The 20532-nt window shown below is 43.5% G+C and overlaps 1 protein-coding gene, 1 long non-coding RNA gene and 1 other non-coding gene across 3 annotated transcripts; 1 reads left to right on the forward strand and 2 right to left on the reverse strand.

Moving 5' to 3' along the window:
- Positions 1 to 2694: 2694 nt before the first annotated feature.
- Positions 2695 to 3461, reverse strand: LOC122537120. Its single transcript, XR_006308550.1, has 3 exons — positions 3189 to 3461; positions 3005 to 3124; positions 2695 to 2928 (listed from the first exon to the last, which is right to left on the reverse strand). It is a non-coding gene; the product is annotated as an uncharacterized LOC122537120 (long non-coding RNA).
- Positions 3462 to 5703: 2242 nt separating this feature from the next.
- Positions 5704 to 7514, forward strand: LOC122537111 (GS homeobox 1-like). Its single transcript, XM_043670066.1, has 2 exons — positions 5704 to 6441; positions 6574 to 7514. The coding sequence occupies exons 1-2, from the start codon at positions 6177 to 6179 to the stop codon at positions 7350 to 7352; spliced, it is 1044 nt and encodes a 347-aa protein (XP_043526001.1). The 5' UTR covers positions 5704 to 6176; the 3' UTR covers positions 7353 to 7514.
- A 6342-nt stretch (positions 7515 to 13856) lies between these two features.
- Trnap-ugg lies at positions 13857 to 13928 on the reverse strand. Its single transcript has one exon. It is a non-coding gene; the product is annotated as a tRNA-Pro (tRNA).
- Between the last annotated feature and the right edge of the window lie 6604 nt (positions 13929 to 20532).

A 20532-nucleotide genomic window follows, 5' to 3' on the forward strand; every position in this document is an offset into this window, starting at 1 on the left:
AGCGATGTCTCATAGAGATATAATTCCACCAGTGGCCAACAATGAATGAGGGTAAAAGACGAATGAAAGGATTTTCGCCAAAACTTCGCTTCCTGAACTATAGTCGAATTATTTGGTCTGGATGGCAGCAAAAGCGGAGATTCGAAATCGTATTTGCCATTCCCATGATTATTTAGCTGTGCCCGGCACCGTTTCATTCTTCGTTCTCTCCTCCTTTCCTTTCCTTTTCTTTTTTTTTTTTTTTCCTCTTCATCAGACCCTTTTACAGATGACCAATAGCGTGGGTTGAGTCGAGGTTGAATAGGATGCTCCTTTGGGATCGTGCATTCTTCCCTAAGAATGCACTTTTCTGCCGGGTGAAATGAGCCGAGCTAATTTCGGATCCTTGCCCCGAGATCGAAAACGCAGTACGGTGGAACGAAACAGCTCCGAGGAATAATGCTTGGAAAAAAAGGAGTAAGTTTACCGAACGACGACGTGGTCCTCGCAATTCCCTCTTTCATCGGCTGCTGGAGGAATCGGGGAAACCCCGATTGATTCACAGACCTCCGTCGAATCAGCTGGAATCGAAACCGTGTACCTTCTTCGCTTCGTGTGTATCTGCCTCGCCGTGAAGCTTCGTCGAGCACGATCGAGATCCCTCACCGTGATTCGTGAAACCGTACAACCGTCATTGTCTACCTGTTGTCGTTGCGTCACGCTTTATCGCGTTCATCTCGAAGGAAGAGTTTTTGAGTTCGATCGGTACGATCGATCCACCAGGGATTATTCTCGTCGTGTTTGTTTGTCGGTCGAAACGTGGACAAATCAGGATAGCGCACGTGACATCCAAGCAGAGGCTTGGGTTTCATCTCTCCGTTCCGTTTCGTTTCGATCAATTTAAATTCGCTCGTATTGATCGGGAGTACGCCAAGATCGTATCTCGTCGATCATGAATTTCATTACTCGGTTAGAGATAGTTTAGGAAGTTGAAATCAAATCAGTCTCGGATATCGATAGTGGAATGTCCTGGCATCATTTCAATTAACGTTGCATTTGATCACTAACGGACGGAAGGGAAGCAGCTAACATTTTGTCAAAAAGACTATTTTTCTTAATAAGTAAGGACGGTTTTTTTGTTGATAGATATAGAACGAATTTAATTTATTGATAAATAGATAGATAGAAATATAAATCCCGATGAAGTTGTTGGATGATTCGATGAGTCGCGACTGGTGTATTAACGTAGTTTTAAATTTCAGTAGTTTCTTCGTTCTTATAATTTTCTAGTAGGTGGTTTTATAATATCTCTTCGCAGCTGTATTCAAACTTGGTTTACGAGAAGAAAGGATTAATAAATGGGAGTTTCATTAATAACGTCCTCATTATCTCACGCTATATCTCTCTCTCCAAAGAAACAGCCGAAAAATGGCTCGAGCGTTTTACTTGCCTCTTTTATAATTATCTACTTTCTTCGCGAACAACTTTCCAGATCGTTTTCGAAGGGAAGTTAATTTGCGAAGGAAAGTTTTATGAGTTTAATATATCTAAGTGGATATAGCTTGGAGGAGAAAGAGTGAAAACGAACGGGATTGATCACCGTAGAAGAAGCCTTGTTGCGTCTGCATAGGAACTTATTTTTCTCGATTCACAACTCTTCGCCAAATGTCATTCGCGATATCTTCGCAACGATCATTTGGCGAAGTCACGAATAATTGGCTGGCTTCTTCAATTTCGATGCTCACCGAGTTCCCGGGCCTGCTTTGAACTTTGTTCCTCGCGAGCGAGATAACAGGTAACGCTAAATATTTGGCTCGTCGTTGACCCCGAGGCGTCTGGTTTACACGCCAAGAAACTCAGATCTGGCAGCCCTTGATATCGACGAGGAGGAACTCATTAATACCTGACTCTGATATTTTTCGGCAAATATCCAAGTTCATCTCGAGATTACACAACAGGAGAGAGAAAGAGAGAGAGAGAAATAGAGAGGGAGTGAGGAAGAGAGACGGAGTCGGAATAAGCTGGCAATTAGAGAGCTGCTACTTTCATAAGCATAAGCCATTCCGTGACACGAACGTGTGTTGAAAATAGCTGACCGAATTTTGAAACTCGGTTCTCCTGATTACGCGACTTGTCCTTAATCCGGGAGATTGATGTCATTATAAATTAATTAGTTATCGATTAAAAGATAATCCAACAGTTTCAGAACGCGTTGGAAAGTAACTTTGAAACATAGCTAGTTTGGAGTAGAAGTTTCAAATGTTTTCTATAGGACGAGGTTGACAACTACAAACAGTAGAACATTAACGTGGAACTACTTGTAAGTTACGTTGAAAGTTTGCTGGCTCTCAACGTCGAAAATTCCGATATCTAGTATCCGTGCCATTTTACGTGGAACGAAATTTCAACGTTTCGCGAAATATGTGATACGTAGATCGTTGATACCGACGGCAACGAAACGAAGAAAATTGAAAAATTCGGTGCATACGAGATTCATTTTCAGAACGACAACGCTCGAAACTTTGATATAGGGAAACTGAAACAAATCTAGGACTCGCTTTTCCAACGAACAATCGATATGAAGTTACGACACTTGGATAACGATAGTTTGCTTGGAAATATCGTTACTCTGCGAATTCGTTCTCGCTTCTTAAATCTACCTTCGATTTTACCTTGAGCTTAACATTTACATTGAATTGAAGAAATAAAATGTTCATATTTGCACAAAAGCACCCTCGTTGAAAATTGAATGCATAGACACTCGCAGTCCATTAATATCCATTTTCTATCTACAGAGAATCGAAGAATCTAGTCAAAATATAGGCTATTCTTCTCTTTTATCTTTCTTCAATGGGATACGAAGCCGTAGCTGGTTGCCCTCCAACTTCTCGGGGATGGGATACGCCCCAAATAAAAGAGCCAGCCAATGGGGTGGTTAAAGGAGGGGTCCTACGTGAAATTAAAATATCCTTGGGTCGTAATGATTCGGGGTACGCGAGTAACGACGCACGTGAACGCTACATACCGGGGTCCCTCTAACTTTGTTTGCGATATTCGGCGTGGCGTAGGAAGGGTGGCGCGGTTCCAACCCCTGGCGTGGAGGGTGCGGCAACCCTTCGAATCAGCCGGATCCGCCGGACATATGCTGAAAGAGAGAGAGATACGCATTGTACTGTATTATTCACGAGCCGTTCGTGATATAACGTTACCCTGATTTTTAATACGAGTTCCGGGGCACGCTCCTCTTCGCTCTGCCTTGGTAACATTGTAATGGGATTAGTCGCGTTATTAGGGGTTTAAAATCACGGCTCTACGTTCTCTCTGATCTTTCCTCCTGTACCGTCGCGGCATTACAACGCGTTTAACTCGGTTTCCATGACATCTCGCGTGTTTGGCCTCGCGACAAGTGCTTTGGCTCGGTGTCAACTTACCAACGAAGAAAGCAAAATATTAAACGCTGGAGGATGAACCATTTGGAATCTTCCATAAGCTTTTAATGCTCGTACGAGTAATGTTTCTGTCAAAGGTATCGCCATTTGCAACCGAGGTTCAGAAGAGATTGTACGTGTGCACACATTACAGATATAAATCTAGACTTTTGACTAACGCGTGTTAACGACGCTGTCGGGTCGTTACCGTGTATCACTGGCAGATACATGCACACGTAACGATACGATCCGAAATGCGATCCAAAATTCATGCGAGTTTCTGGCTGGCTTCAACGAACCAGGTAACAGGTGCCAAAGGTTAAGTCTGCTCGCACGAAAACCACGAAGTGTGGAAAATGACGAAGCTGAAACGGTGAACGACAACGATACATGGGATATTCGAGAGGTGCTTTCTACGTTAAATATTAATTTTCCGGCTTCTGAACATCGAGTGGGTGCCACACGCTCGATAAAGCACCCACGAGTAATCAAGAAATTAACTTCGTGGCTCTTTGTAGTTGCAAGTACGTGCAGCTAGTCGTATTTTGTGCCACGTATATTTATACTTAAAGGGTTCAGCGTCAAAGTGCTGCGTCGATACGGTTCGTTGTCCCTTTTTCGAGTTAATGAACGAACGAACGAACGATTAAACGAATCGAGTTGCCAGCGGAGATAATAAAAGACAAATTCGTCGGCAATTTTCGAGTAGTTGGCGTTGGTACGCGAATTATGTTGCCGCGGGGGTAAATTTAATATCCGCCAGTTCATGTTAAAGCATGTAGTTGGGGAATTATTCGCCAGACCGCGTCTCCAGATGATGACAACTGGAAGCCTGACTCCCGTTTTCATCGATCGTGCACGCTTAAGAGATCGTTAAAACGCTCGGTCATAGAATAGCGAAACGCGCAACTGCGAATATTCCTACTGCACACAATCTCTCTCGACTCTGCCTTGAAACCGTTTTCGAAACTTGGCTATTCGCTAGGCTTTGTTGCATGAAATGTATCTGCTCGTGATTCTAAACGCTGATGGGTGAGCAAAGTTATTTACGCGTTGGAATAATTTACGATGCTTGGAACTTGCATCGAAACTGAATTTCTTGCACGAATGAAGTCGCAACACTGATTTGTTGAAACGTTGAAAATTACGTTAACGAAGTTAACGTTTGTAAACTGTCGATTCGTCGAAGAATGATGAAAATGATCTGATGAGATTTGATAAGAGTACGTTTTTATTGGAAACGTAAGTCGCTCGTTGAGCGATCGAGAATCTTTCTGGAATGCAAACCGAATGGAAAGAGAAGAAAGCCGCAGCTCATCGAGATTTGATTTCAATCATTCAAGTCATTGAGTGCTGACAGACAGACAGACAAAGTTATCGTTCAATAAACTTGTGCATGTTTCCTGGTAAATCTAGCAAGACGCATCCTTCGCTATCAGGAATTGTCAGCATATATCGCGAATAATTGATATATCTTCTTAATGAGATGCTTTCAATGGAATTATTCAACGAATTCATCGTGTTTGATCTTTTCACGAAAGGTCAAAAGACGAGTGTCGAATCGAAGTTCCGTTCGAAGAACGAGTGGGAAGAAAAGTTGCGAATGTTACCTGGAAAATTCTCTGCTTGAATGTTCCCTCTGATTGGCATAAAACGTCCTAGAATTCCGCCACCACGAAGACCACTAATGACACTTTCTTTAACCAAGTTGGCTACCTGTGCTAACCGTGCCGTCTTTTTCCATCAGCTTATCTTGATTGCCTGCAGAGATTCTTCAACACATTCTGCAAGAATCTGACAAGACCAGCGACAAAAACGAGCTTAAAACTTCAACGTTTCTTACCGTGTTTCAAGAAAAATGGTTAAAATATTCTCTCTCCCCCCCCCCCCGTACCTTCTCGTTTAAAGTCCCAATTTAACGAAAGCTCAAACCCAATCTAACGAAACGAAGAATTACACAAAACAGTTATACACGTGGACGTTATAAACGAACAAACAGAATATTAACGATATTCCAGTGGAATCCATACGATGGATGTGTCCATACGCCGGATCCGACGATCGTTTCCGCCAATTTAAAATTATACTTCAAAATCATCGCGAGGAACGAATGCGGCGGAGAATAATAAGGAGACATCGCTGGGGTTAGAGCCCTATAGCACAGGCCAATAATAGTGGAAAGATGGGTACGGAGGTAGTATAAAGTTTCCGGACATATTAGCCACCCGTCGAATTAGCGTTGCGAGAAAATGCCCTACTCGGTGTCGATCCCAGGGGAAGCAACCCGCTTGGTCCTCGCACGCGTTTAGGGTGAATCGAAAGGGGGCACCCTCGAAAAAGGGCGGGGCCCCGTACAAAAGGGGCCCCGAAGATAACCAACCCCTGGGTGGAGTTAGCACCCCGTATATATTGCTCGAGCGATAGTCCACCGGGAAACAGATCAAGGTACACTATCGAACAGCGAGGATCTCTTGTCTCGAAAGTCGTTTGTATCTACTTACAACCTCAGAGCATTCACTCTAATTGCTCGAATTCACTTCACGCAAGAAACATCTTAGAATTGACAGCAGCCTTGGTGATACTTGGGATACAACGAGATCAATGTTCAAACAATCAGGTGAAACCCGGTGAATCGATCGAGAGACTGTGCACAACGACGCTTCAGTGACCGCGAGATTGTTCAGTGTTTCGGATTGTCGAGTGTTGTTGAATCTGATCGAAGAGGATCGCACGAACTCAAAATTCACCGCGCATAGAAAATAAGTCAACATGTCGCGAAGCTTCCTCGTGGACTCGTTGATCGGAAACAATTCGCCACCTGCGTACCCCTTGCCCTATTACGGTAATCAATTGCCGAGCTACATGTTCAACTTTTTCAATCTTGGCCTGGGTTATCAGCCGATAAGACCGGTACCGAGACCACCGGCCATGCCTGTCCCGGTTTCAATCAGTCCACCTGCTTTGGGAAGCATGCGACCAGTCCCTGGCCAGAGTCCTCCATCGCCTTTAAACACTTCTGTCAGCAGACTCTCGGGTAAATATTTCCCTCCGCGCTCTTTGAGAAACAGAATTCCACGAGGCAGAATTTCTTTCTTTCGTCGAAGCAGAATATCATCGCAAAATATTCCACGAAACGTTCGATGCTAATGTGATTATGTTCTTTAAGATGTTTCAGCACCGAGCGAGGCATCACCCTCGCGTAATAGCACGCCAACACCCCCGCCCAAGTCTCCGAACTCCATCAACAGCTCCAAGAGGATTCGAACAGCCTTCACGAGTACCCAATTACTGGAACTCGAGCGCGAGTTCGCTTCGAACATGTATCTGTCGCGGCTGAGGCGAATCGAGATCGCGACGAATCTCCGATTATCCGAGAAACAGGTGAAAATCTGGTTTCAAAATCGGAGAGTGAAGTACAAGAAGGAGGACCTGCCTTCCGGGCAGAGCCAGAAATGTTGTTGCCTGCGGACGTGCGGCAAAAAGAGGGAGGGGTCCTGCAGCGACGAGACCTCGAGTCGAAAATGCGAGCAGGACGACGAGAAGTCGATGAGAAACGAAAAAACCGACGCGACGATTGACAAGCCCGTCGATACGATCGGCCACGAGGAGTTGTCGAATTCCATGGCCGACCGTTTCGAGCACTCGGCCCCGTCGTCGTTGGTCGTGACAGACAGTTCGCAACGGTTCCTACAGGAAACGGAGGAGAAATTAAATCTTCCGAGGGTGAGCGCGATGGCCGATCGTCCCGGTTACGAGAAGGACGTTCACAATTTGTCTAGAGGCTTGAAGAGGAACATGGTAGATACAATCGAGGAAACGGGCGATAAAAAGAGACGAATCGATAGCTCCATTTATCAGACTACGATTCAGGAGACTGCTATCGGGCCTGTGTTTAGAAGCATAGGATGCACCAAGCATACCGTGGAAAGGATCGTCAATTCGTAGAATGGAATTGCGCTTGCCACGCAATGAACGACCTTCCAAGATTACGTTCCGCGTTTCTCCATTACGATGTCGTTGTAAATACAGTTCTACGCGAACCTTGTAAATACTGTGTAGGTATATATTTTTTGTACGAGCAGCAGAGCGATAAAAAGAGGAAGAGAATGGATGCTGTATACTTTGAATATATAACATTTTTAAGCAGAATAAAATAGATGTCATTGAAATTTATCGCTACGTTGAATACACATACCTTCGTTCCAGAATATTTTCACGCAATGCGAATCACATTGCCATTATTTTATCATATTTCTTTTTTTTTTTTTCGTTTGTTAATTGGTTTATTGGTAGTTTTTAAACTGGAATTTCTTTAGTTGTTAACGATAATTTGAGTTGATAATATAAAAATGGTAAAATAACGATTTCGTATCGGTACGTTTGTACAAAGATTTAATTAATTCCACGTAGTCCATGAGAGTTACGTGTTAAACGCTCGTCAATCGATAAATGTTTCACAATGTAAAACGCGATAATTGTTCGTGCCAATTTCATGATACGATTTAGTATTCAATCTTGCCAATATGCTCAGTAAATCACCATTACCTATGATTATTGATTCCAGTGTAAATTATTGTCGATAGTTGGTTACTTGAATTACGTCGCATCGCAGTTTACTTTTTCGTGAAAAGTTGGTGAAAAATAACGTTGCCTCTATCTATCGAGGTCGTGGGCATATCGAACAAATTTATTACTCGTACAAATCTTGAAAAAGCACCTCTCATTTCTCTCGATACAGAATATCACGTTGACGTTGGGCGAAAGGACATCATTCAGTACGAACAATCGGTCAGCAACTCGAAGTTTAGAAATTCGTCGACGAAATTTCACCGGTGAATTTTATTGAATGAGCAGCAATACGAGCGTGCTGCGACTTTAACGATCACTAGGTTCTCTCGACCCGGCCGATAATAAATGCAAAGAGGATTGTTTAACCTACGCTGGTTATTACATCGCGTTCAGTTTTCTCGATCGTTAAGCCGCAGTGAAACAGATCAAAGACGAATGTGGATCACACATAGGCACACGAGCACGTAGACTGGAAAAACGTAGAGAGGACAAAGGTCTTGAAAAGCAAGAGTCGCGATGACCGGGGGAATAGCCATTGTCGATGTGAAATCAGCTGTGATACCGTAAATCCCGGAAATTTGTCAAGAGGGCCTCCACTTTGGGTTAAATTTAAGGTAAAACGTAGTTAATGGTGTTAAGGAGCGGAGACGACAATGGCCGGAGGCACTCTCGTCGATCCTGGTCGATCGACAATAGGACACTTGTGTCGCCTTCGTGCTCACGCAGCGGGTGATCGAACGTGAAAACCGGCTGCCTTTTTTTCAGTCCTCGACGTTCTCCGGCCCATTCACGTATCTCTTCACCCAACTTCTCGGTTCGTGCCTGGCTTCATTCATCCGCGAGGAGAATGCATGACCGACTAAACCGGGGAAAAGTCTGCGAAATCAAAAAATTGTCGGCCTCGCGCGTCGACTCCTCTTTGCTTTCTTTGCTTCCCTCTTTCTTCTTCGTGTTCCGAGGGGGAAGGTTTCGCGCGAAGCGTAAGGGCGGTCGGTACTTTTGAAGAACGTGTTGTCCGTCGGTTTAAAGGACGTTTAGTGGAGGCTGCTGCGCCTAAGGTTACTGCGAATTTCGCGGTCTTTCAACGCGTGCGTTGCTTTAACCTGGCCCACCTCTTCTCGAGTGGACCAATCGATTACGTCTCCCTAGCGTCATTCCTATTCGTCGGAGCAGTTTTCCAAACTGTTGAAATATTTCGTACGTATGGGAACGGCGCGTGAGAGATTTTGAAGAAGGCGTTCGTTGGAATTCGCTCGGACACTTCTATTTTACAAAATCTGTGTGCAACGATACGCTCTGTCCCGCGCTATATATCGCCGGCCAATGGAAACTTGTTTATCCCTGCACAAAGCAAAGTGACGAGACGTTGCTGTAACGTCGCAGCCTCGTCACTTCAGCGTGCAGCCTCGGATCTTCGTTCGCCCGGTTCGCAAAATACCCAATTTCCACGAGATCCAAGTAATCGAGTTAGCTAAACGCTGGTCCACCGTGTTGAGCTTTGACATTTCGTGAATTTCACGAATCAGTAAATTCAACTGCTGCGTGTGACTTTCATTGCGATTTGAGATAAATGAGCTGTCACACGTGAAGGCAAAAGTGGAGGGCTTTGTTCAATCATCGAGATAGCGTTTCGTTTCGATCTTTGGCAGTGGGTTTTTAGCTTGGGCTAATCTAGTCGTCCAATTGTTCCCAGTAAATTCTGTATCGACATGAATGATTCCTGCGACTGCATCGTCGGCTGGTGGCCGAGCTGCAATTCAATTTTCCGGACCCTTGCGTGCTCAGGCTCGTCACGCCTCAAATTCAATCCGGTCCCCGGTGATGCAACTGATATGCAGATACAGGGAAGCAAGCTCCTTTACAAATCTATTAAACATTCGAACCGTTCCAAAGCCAACGAGCTGGACAGAGAATGAGCAAGAGAAACAGAGTGCGGTGAGGTGGATTTCCAGGAATCGCCTGGAATTAGCAGGATTTTAGCTAACGAGGAGCCAGGTAATTGGACACGTTTCGACTTTGTGTCATTGAAACTTCAAGGGGAGGGGGGGAACGAATTAAATCGACCTTGGCGACTGACTAGCCACTAGCCAGCTCATTAGAAACGCACTAACATCGTTAAATACGTATGCATGTATGCGTATTTTCCTCCATTTCGAACAAACGCGCCTTGACACAGTATTATACGTACGTCGAAAATCTCGCCTACGAAGACCTGTGAAAGCGATTGTTGATTTAATCGCTTTGACCGCGACACAGAGCGGTTATTGTATTTCATTAGCGGAAACGCAGTCACGTTGCCGATTATGTCGCGCTGATTACTATTGGAATTGTAATTACGATGTGGCGATACGATGATTGCTATGTATTAGCTTTAGTTGTATCGATGAACGGAGAAATGATATTGAAATCGATTCGACGTGTGTGTGTGTGTGTGTGTGTGTGTATGTTCTTGCGCGGCGTTGAACAACTCAAGCGAGGATAAAAGACCAGGCGTCGTGGCTGAAACTCGATGAAACGGTGATAAACCGTTCTTCTCCGAAAGGGAAATAAATTGTCCAACGAATTCGCCGACGCTTTCTGCGACGCGTTCTATAACACATTGGCGGAGACTGTTGAAACTATTCGTGACGCTGTCACGGGGTTGCCCGAGAGTGGTATTAATGAGTTTCAGCAGCTCGCGACGCTCGAGAAAAATTGTGGTCGCAGAGCGTTTTGGGAAGGGAAACCGCAACGGTTCTCGCGCCTGGAAACAAGAGCGACGGAATGCAAGAGAGCTAAAACTATCGAGCAGAAAGATAGAGATAGAGAAAGAAAGAGAGAGAGAGAGAGAGAGAGACTGTATGAACAAGAAACGACGAGAAACATAGGGGAAACAAGCGAGAGGTTGAAGACGACGGAGGCTTTCCGGTTTCCTGAGCGCTAATTCATTTCATCTTATGCGCACTGAAGAGGCGCTCGATCAAAGTTGAAAAGAGTCAGCGCGACAGCACTCGAGATGCTGTACGCAGAATGGCGGGGGTTGCCTCGGCCTCTCGAGCTCTCGTCGAAAAGGGGAAGCACTTTGGTGACAAAACGAACAGAGAGCCGACACGGCGGTGCGGGCACTCGAAAATTGAAACCGTTTTTTCGTGTTTGCCGTGCAGAGGGACAATGGCGAGGCGCGGTTTCAACGTCAACGCCGGGAACTCCCTTTTAGCGTGCAACGCGAACGCCGCTGCACTAATACTGTAACGAATTTCATCTTTAACAAAGGCGTGCCTCTTTTCACGATATCGAAAGACCATGCCGCGGTGGAATGGGTCTGTGGAAGTTCAACGTTATGTTAAAGCGGAATTTATTCGATTCGAGAGCGTGGTAGCATTGAATTTTAAATCTGAATAGAGAGAGAGAAAGAGAAAGAGAGAGAGAGAGAGTCGCACAAATTAATGTATTAATATCGTGGTCTCGTGGTTTGCGGTTTCGTTTCACGGTGACTTTATGATTTTCGCAATGAACGTGTACATCGTAGTCGCCGGACTACGGAGAACTCTAACTTTCGGGAAATTTATGCGACGAAATTAAAATATATCCTTGCGCGTTGTTCTCGATGTGTCTGATTTACGTCCAGTTCACGAACGATGTACACGTTCTCGATTTCATTTATATTATTGTACCGCGTCGTCATCACGTTTTGGAGCTTAATTGTAATTTTCGTACGTTTTTCAACGTACCTACTAGTCGCGTGCATGCGCTGACAAAGTGTTATTACGAGTAGCTGAAATTTAATTTGTTTGTCCAGTCTGTGGAGTATTTGTGTACTCGTGCAACATGAAATGAATCGTTGATTAAATCAGCTACGTTACAGTAACATCGCGCCTTGCTGATTTCAAATTGTTTCCAATGCTTTTCAACCGGAAATAAAACTCGTACATTATCCTTAGGACTAACAATAAGAAATTATAATGGATCGTTGCCGTTGGTGTAGCGACGCGAGCTGCATTTTGTCCTTCTTTTTGCCGTTTTGACGCACGCCGCGCCGTCTTTCCATGACGATGCACAAAACCCCGATGCACGTTTTTGGGGGAAACGCGAAGATCGACAACGGGACAGCTTTCTCATTGTGAAGCAACCATTGTGAGATCGGCATTACCAGCTACGTTTGGCCACCGTAGCTACGCGCACTATGCTAAACCAATGACGTGAGAATAATTTCGCTGTACCGCCCACAAACACAGGAATCTTCTACCTGAATTCGATTTAAAAGTCGCGTAGACAAGCTCCGATGAAATTCACGCGTACAATACGCCAGTCTTTGACGACTTGCGAACGATGAAAATTTGTCATCGCTAGACTAGAAAGCAATCGTAAGCAAAAGTATGATGAATCGAAAGGGAGTTTCGAATTGACGAGTTGAAATGCTAAACGATACGAGTCAAAAATCAAAATTGTGTAATATATTTTGAGTGAGAAGGAGTGTAAACTTTTTCTACGTTCTTTCTATGTCTCGCTCCTTGTATTCTTGGGTAAAAATTTCAGACGATAGGAAATATTTTCGTTTTATTTTGTCTTTATTACATTATCACGCCTTTCCTGCCGTTGGAGCCGATCAGAGAGAAAGAATCTACGAGAAATACCATTTACGAGAGAATTTCGAAATAAACTCGAACGGGTTTCTGGAATAAAAGCAGTGACTTCCGTCAAGGTGACCCGGTTTTCTGTGTGAGAAAGTAACGCGAAGAATATAATAGAGAGATACAGTTTCGACGAGTCATTAAGCGATCGTTACAAGCGGCAGGTGCCTGACCCTATCGTTTTCACTGCGTGCCGTTTGATTTTCTTATTAAACCGTGAACCACGCGTGTCTCATACATCTGCGTTCGTCTAATTTCGCCTTGCAAGTTTCAGGAAATTACTGTGGTATCCGTTGAATCGGTTTAACCGAAAAATGTGGCCGAGCGTGACGGTCAGATGCCTCGATGATTCTGGCGCTCAAAGAGTTAATAATAGAGAAAACAAAAACGGAGATAGCAAACAGTGAAAATACGTAAATATACGTAATTATATCTTTGACGATTAGCTTTTAAAAGGCCTTTATTTTATAATTTCACCTGCTTTCTCACCCGTGAAATTCAAGCATCACCTGATTTTGTACGCTAAGTGATTTCGTACACGATCTGTGTTTCTTATATGTTTTGTCTTGTCGAGAAACTCCTGTGGAAACTCAATATTTATTGTCTAGAATGGAGAATGCAAATGAGACGTGTTCCTTTCTCATTTGAAAAAATTCATACGCGTGTGTATGTATAATCTAACGCATACTTTGTCTAAGACGACTGTTTGGAAGCGCCGGGGTAATAAAATAATAAAGCTGAATGGAAATGAGCATCTGCCACCGTGGCAGAGATTGATTTACGAGCTTGCTAGCTCGTAATTGTTCAGCTTTCTCGCGGTAGGTACGCGATGATACGCGAAAATTTCGACGGGAATTACAAACGCTCGACGCATACAAATTTTTACGAATAACAAATGCATTACACGCGATGATTGTCCCGTGTTGTTTTATTCAAAAGTTTATTTTTCGAATACATATCCCCGAGGGGAAAACAATTTCACTGCGTTTGAATAAGTAATTTTTAATTAAATTAGTTTTTATTATGTTTCCTCTCTTTTTTTTCACAACCTTGATAATTTGATTTTAAATAATTTTGATTTCAGTTTGATAGAACAATCGAGCGTAATAAATTGTATATACGACATCGTTGTTCAAATGAATTTTTTAATCGAAAATAATTACGACAATGATTTTGGGAAAATCAGTCCTGTTGTGTGCAATACCAGGGAATCGTATAGAGTTAATATAAATATATTGATTAGTAAAAAGTAAAAAGAAAAGAAAAAAATGGGCTCAGCCGGGATTTGAACCCGGGACCTCTCGCACCCAAAGCGAGAATCATACCCCTAGACCACTGAGCCGGTCGTGAAAGTTTATAATTTATAACATTACATAAGGAGTTAGCATAACACACTTTCGTAATAACAGTTTAAATTAATCTTCGCGTTAGTATGACGTCTTACGACACAATATAAATAGTCTGTATTACCGATCTCTTAATCATCATAATTGAAATCTCATGTTTGACGTGCAATTTCAATTTCTCAATTGTTGAATATACTTCGCGGTGTGAGTTTAATTAAACGTGAGTAATTAGCAACCAATTACTTGATTATTATTAATATTTCAAACCATCCTACGTTTAATTATTCGCTTGCTCGTTTATCTGTTTTATTAATAATTTGTTTTTTTTTTTCTTATACGTGGAGGCTAAATACATACGCAATGAGGAAGTAAATTTGGAGGAAGATATTCTCGGGCGCTTAAACTTCGTAACCATTGTGAACGTCGTGCAATGAACTTTCGTGTAAAAATATTTGCGAAGGTATAAGCTTTTTATTCTGGATGTCGAAAGCAAGTGTCAGATAATATTAGCGAGGCTAACTGAATTAGAAACGGAGGCGACAGATCAGTGGTTGAAATTCATCGCACAGCTCGAAGTTGCAACTCGTAGAATGAAATATATATTGTGTTTCCATTCTGTATGCAAGCGAATAATTTGATTACAAAATGCCACTCGCTGCCCTCGATCTTGGTAGTTATTTAGATTGCGATAACGCAGATCGTTACGTTTGCTATCGTTTAAAATGGGTTGTCCACGAATGAACCGATACGCAAAAAACGAAAAGCAGAGCTCGCCTCGAGATTGATGTCCGATCGTAAAAGTCTTGGCGCTATTTGTCATAATTAGCACCATGAAATAGCTACTTAATTTCCTCTCTCCCCTTTCACAAAAGGACATTTTATTTGCATCACTCGCGGTGATGTCGCAAAAAAACGTGTATTGTGCGTGGCCACCTCGATGAACCAACGCGAGAACACCCTTTGAACAGGCTACGAACTCGACGCGTAGCCTACAGCTGGTCACGAAGGGTCGGAAGATTTGTAGTCGCTCCATGATTACATACCAGCCTGAGCGAGGTAAAATCTAATTTAGCAGCGGCTTACTGGGTCCTTCGTTTCGATTCGAAGGTACGGCTCGAGGCAATCGAGAAATCGAACGCTACAACCGAGAGAACTATCCGACCGATGACAAACTTTCCCGATCGACGAATTTTACGAATTATCGGTCGACTCGCCAATGTCTTTCGTGGAGTTTCACGACCGCAGAACCACGTGACTTTGCACGACGCTTCCCGTTAATAAAAGGCTAACAGCGGAGGCTATCTCCGCGGTTGAAAATTGTTTCCCTCGCAGTTCTCCGAGTATTGATTTTCTCCTAGCACGAGCCGAGCTAGACGAGAAATTCTGTTTAAATCGGTCACCGTGTTTTATTCTCGCGCAGAGAAAGTATACAAATCGTCTCGATACGAGTGACCACGCGTTTTCCTGCGCGCCTTTTAACGTCTACTTCAACGGTATCTCGATATCGATCTACCGATCGTTTCTTCGTTGCTGGGGAGGGCAGGCTTTTCACAGCGATTCGTGAATCGTTTCGGAGGAAATCCGATCGAGACCGCGATTGGTCGGCTCTCGGACGAAAAAGCGAAACGACAGTTTGCTGATCGGGTCAGTTCTTGGTAGATCGACCGTGTCCATGTTCTTTAAATCTCGCCGAGTCACCGCGCTAATCCTTATTTAACCCCGAAGTCTATCGGCAGGATCGAACATCGGGATTAACTTAACCATTTCGGCAACAATGGGGCACACGAGAAGACACCACTTAGCGCGGGCGGAGCTACACCTTCGTCCGGCGGTATCTTGATCAGAGCCACACGGAGACTGGGGGGATCGCCTGTCTCTGTAAAGTTGTCACTCCTCGTGGAGATACGTGTCAGCGTAGGCCATTCTCTAATGGAAATTGAGTAAGGAATGCAATTAGCGGAGACACTGGACCTATGAAAGCGACAATTAGCGGTGACACGCTTGACAAGCCGCCGGTACTTAGACAATGCGATAATAATGATCGTTATCAACGGTGTATCGAAACGAAGGCATCTGGAGCGTGTTGGCGAGGGTCGATTAATTGGAGATTTATTCCAATACTTTGATACACCAACGAAACAACGATCGATTAAAATTTTCTGGCGCCAATTTTTCCCTATCTTGCGTTTTTTCTCTCTTTTAGTTTGAAAGTGACCGATAGCCGATAGCGAGTGTAGTATCTATTAAAAGCAAAATAAATTTACGATGTCAGTCAACTTGTTACTATTAGAGCGAACATTCGTCGTAATAATCGCATCGAGATTAGTTGAACGTAGAAGTCCATGCAGCTGAAATTGGCGAACGTTGCCGCGTTTCAAGTGCTTGTCTGTTAATGAGGAATTTGCATAACATTATAGCTACCCTTCGAGATCGAATTAATGTCCTTCCTCGGTGACGGTGACATAATAGTGGGACAATGAGCATCGGATCGGGGGACTACGAGTTAACTGGCTATAAAAAATCGTGCCTACTTATGTCTATGCTAATTTTATCTGCTAGCGAGACCAATCGTGCCATTAAATCGCCCGGTCGCGCGTAGATGTACCGTTCTCGGCATAAGAGTTAATTGGGAGCGTCAAAATTCAACGTACGAATGTTGGTAATCAGAAGTCCAACGTATCTTGGGTCCGTTCGAATAACAGATCGAAATAAAAGGACTCTAATGGGCAAATGAGACTGTTACACGTGAAAGTAATTACGATTTACTTTTTACATGAAAATTCCAATTAAAGGTTGAAAATGGTACCTTTAATGCAACGCGTGTTGGAGAAAAGCTATTTGCCTCCGTTGCTTGTTGACTTTTGCCTTAGAGTAGCATCGGCCACAGGCATGAATCTTTTCGTTGCCATTTATTTGGTCGCTTCTCTCTCTTTCTCTCTTTTTCTCTCTTTCTTTCTCTCCCTTCTCTATCTCCGGTGAAAACCAGAGGGGTAATTTAATTAGCTTAAGACCTTCCGTTGAATTCATCTTCTCGAAAATAAAACGAGGGTCTGCTTCAACGTAACGACGGCCATACAATTACGGTTCTCCTTGACTTCGCCTTCCTCTTCCTACTTTCTATCCGGACGCGTCGCCTACCACTGATAAATTCGAGATAACAACGTCGCTGTTGCCTCGCAGTCTTTTCGTCCATCCTATCTTTCTTAGGAAATGCCGACACTCTTCGAATCTCGACTGATATCGTCCGCGATTGTCGACTGGGAAAGAGCAAGTTTTCGAGCCATCCGCGAGATAAAATTGCGACAGCGAATACAGTTTCGCCGGAAATTTGCACGAATGACGAGTATTCACAGACTGACGAATTTCATTAAGCTTTAAATTCGAGTTTCGAAATGCTTTTTCCTCTTTGTGGGTTTCGTTTCTATCAATGGTGCGCGTATCTCTTTTGAAATGAATGCGCGCGGTGAATAAAAAGAAAAAAAATGAGAGAGATAGAGAAAGGAAAAGAAACAGGCTAAAAAAATATAAAAAGGAAAATTATTCTCGTTTGTGATTTTCTTTCCCGTGTAATTTATTTTTCCTTTTTTGAAGATTTTTTTCCATTAGAGAAGATTAAAAGAAGTAGGTGAGGTAAGAAAGCAAGGAATTTGCAACTCACACCACATCGTAAAGCAATGGTCGTCGCGTTCCAATCTACATTTATTAGCTTTCTTTTCGACGTCATCGTATATTTATTGCTGCTACATGCATGTTTTTAACCACTGCTAGCCCGTACTATAAATATTGCCTAGGCTCGCTTATTAATCGTACTCGAGACAATATTATATTGCCAGCTATTCATTGTTCAGAGCGGAGGGGTAAAACTGTATAGGCACGCGTGATTTATAGTCATGTGGAAGTCTCATGCGATTATTTTGGCAGAAACTCCAACTGCTGACAATGATGATTAATAGTTCAGCGATTAATCGACGCTGCCTAACCTGAAAGTTGATACTTGTATCAACCATATTTATCGTATTACGTGTCATCGTGTGTTATGTGGCGAAGAAAATTTACGAAATATTGGTGGAACGATGAAAATGAAAGAGCAAGGTTTAGAAATTCTTCGCGATTCCACGTGGGAAGTTGTCCATTTATATTCGTAATGGTTAGTGGGTAACGAGTCGATTAATATACATTGAATGATCCGATTTGCGTCCTTTCGTAGGAGGTCGCACTTTATGTATAAGGTCGCTGGTACATAACCGACATCTAAACCAATTTTCTAATTTCCTAAGATTCTCCCTGTCGTCGTTTATCACGATCACGATTGCAATCTAACTGTATCGGAAGATTTAAATTTTTAGAGCTTGGTTTTTACATTAAAGAAATGGCACAGATAAGCAGGATAAGGACGACTGAACTGAAATTCTCTCACAAGTCACATGTCGAAGAACGATTCTCGAGGGAACGAGAAACCAACGATTTAAATGATCCATGTAATTACCAGTAGTTACTAGTTTACGTTTCCAATAGTTGTCTCTTCCAAGAACTTCTAAATGTTCCGCTGTTTCTTCAGACGGGGAATACTTTCTCGACGTTGCTAATCTCGGCTATTCCCGCGATCGATGTCTCAAGATTCTTCATTTCTCGCCAACTTTTAATTTTCATTTTCTGACCTGACCTTTTGATAATCTCGTCCCCAAAGAGCTGTCGTTCTCGCGACGATTTAATAATTTCCTTTTCCCTGGCCCTTTAAATCGCTTCTGTTATCACTGATACGACGATATTTGCGCGGTGCCGCGTATACGTGCTTCCTCTTCATAGCGCCACTGTATCGTAGATTGCTTTCCCTCTGATAGCTTATCGCGCAGCTAAGACGAGGTCTATTGGCGAAACGACGCTCGATCGACCTATTTCCCTTGGTTTAAGGGTCGAAAGGTTGTTTCGTAAGGACGTGCGTTTCAACATTCTCTGGTCGTGAAATTCAGCCTCGAGCTTTCGTCTCGAACATACCGAAACGAGCATCGTATCACATCTTTGTATATTTTCGAAGGACATTCAATAGATACTACTTTAATTTTTGGAACTGCAGATTATGTGTCACCGAGCAAGAAGTTCCCCTTCGATGATAATTCCAAGATCATTCTGATGCAACACGGGAAAGCTTCGTGTACTAGCGACGTTTTTACCATTCCACGCAAAAGTGTAATCTAAATAACGTCGAAAAGAAGAAAAGAACTCTGATTTCTTCACGTTCAGTCGTTCTTATTTACCTACGTCGCTAATTTACGAACAACAAAGGCCATATTTGTACAACGTGTTCTTCCGTCTGAATTGGTCTGAAAAGTACCAATCGATAACAGTCGTGGAGTGTTTCGTTCGTGAAACGCCTGCGGCAGGCAACCCAGGTGGAATCCGCGGCTAAAATTCGGCGAGGTTCTTCCGCATCGCGTGAGAGTGGCACTCATAAATCATCGTACATGCCGACGGTATGAATTAGCGCGAGCCTGGTTCCTTCAGGCTGTGGAGAGGAAAGGGAGGGAGGGAACGATTTTCTTTTCACTGAATGATACTCGAGAACGAACCTAAGGAGATGCACTTAATTAATACTCGCCCCGTTTACCAACCCTCCCCTTGGGCTTAATAGCATTGTTACGTGGTGTGCGTTCGCGGATCGGGTACACCGTTGCTTATTCGAGGTTCAATTCAACGATTCGACCTGGCAAGTGAACCGTTAAAGCTGCGTCAAGTGGCTTTAGTCGTTCTCCTTCTCCCTCTCCCCCTCCCCCCTCTCTGCTCGCCACTCTTCGTTATGTAGATTAAGCGCGAATATGCATCGAACAGTTTAGCAACTTAGCGAAGCGCACACGAGCATTCTCGACTTTATTTGATGTCAAGACGTTCTCCAAGGAAGCGAGAAATCGCTCGTGCCGCCGCAAACAACGTATCAAGTTACTCGCTGCTGTAAAAGCGTCAATCATTTCGCAGTTCGTTTTGCTTCGCGATTGTGCATCCAGACGCTAGTCTTTAAAAACCTCGGACGTGACCTTTTATATCTTGTGTAAATTAGCGTACGTACAGCTTCGTTAAATCATACACTAAATGAATTAAAGGATGAATTCTGCAGAATTAAATTCGTACTTTGACGATACCACGTGTTCTCCAAGCGACAATTCTTCTCCACGCGATTTAAACGCATCTTGGGTCACAGACCTAACCCAATAAAATCCTCGCGACGAGGGTCAACTTTTCTATTCCCCTAAACCAACCACCAGCTCTCCTCAAGTTCACGCCCTGTAGATATTTGGCGTCGACTCGAGAGATCCTTTCTCGTATTTACATTTCCGTGGTGTGTACAAGGTTACCCGATTGGCCGCGTTAAACGGATTAAAAGGGGGCGTACGACGAACCTTCTCGCATTTTGACTCGTCCGTCACGATCCTTCAGCCGTGTCTGTTCTGCGTGCAAGCAACACATCTGTAGGTGGATTTTACGTGTCGCAGCGTTTAACCAGCGTTCCCCCCGGGCTGTGATGAAACTCGCCGAGTACGCGTGAGACTACAGAAGTGTCTCTTTTCCAAGGGAAGAGATCGAATTGAAGAACCGTTTGTAAAAAAA

This window comes from Frieseomelitta varia, unplaced genomic scaffold, assembly GCF_011392965.1.
Source record: "Frieseomelitta varia isolate USP_RPSP 00005682 unplaced genomic scaffold, Fvar_1.2 scaffold_886, whole genome shotgun sequence".
Lineage (NCBI taxonomy): Eukaryota > Metazoa > Arthropoda > Insecta > Hymenoptera > Apidae > Frieseomelitta > Frieseomelitta varia.

What these genes read in the sequence shown, in the direction of transcription:
- LOC122537111 (XM_043670066.1), top strand. Translation starts at nt 6,177, where the DNA reads ATGTCGCGAAGCTTCCTCGTGGACTCGTTGATCGGAAACAATTCGCCA. An exon ending in TTCTGTCAGCAGACTCTCGG is followed by an intron (nt 6,442 to 6,573) that starts GTAAATATTTCC and finishes ATGTTCTTTAAG; the next exon opens with ATGTTTCAGCACCGAGCGAG.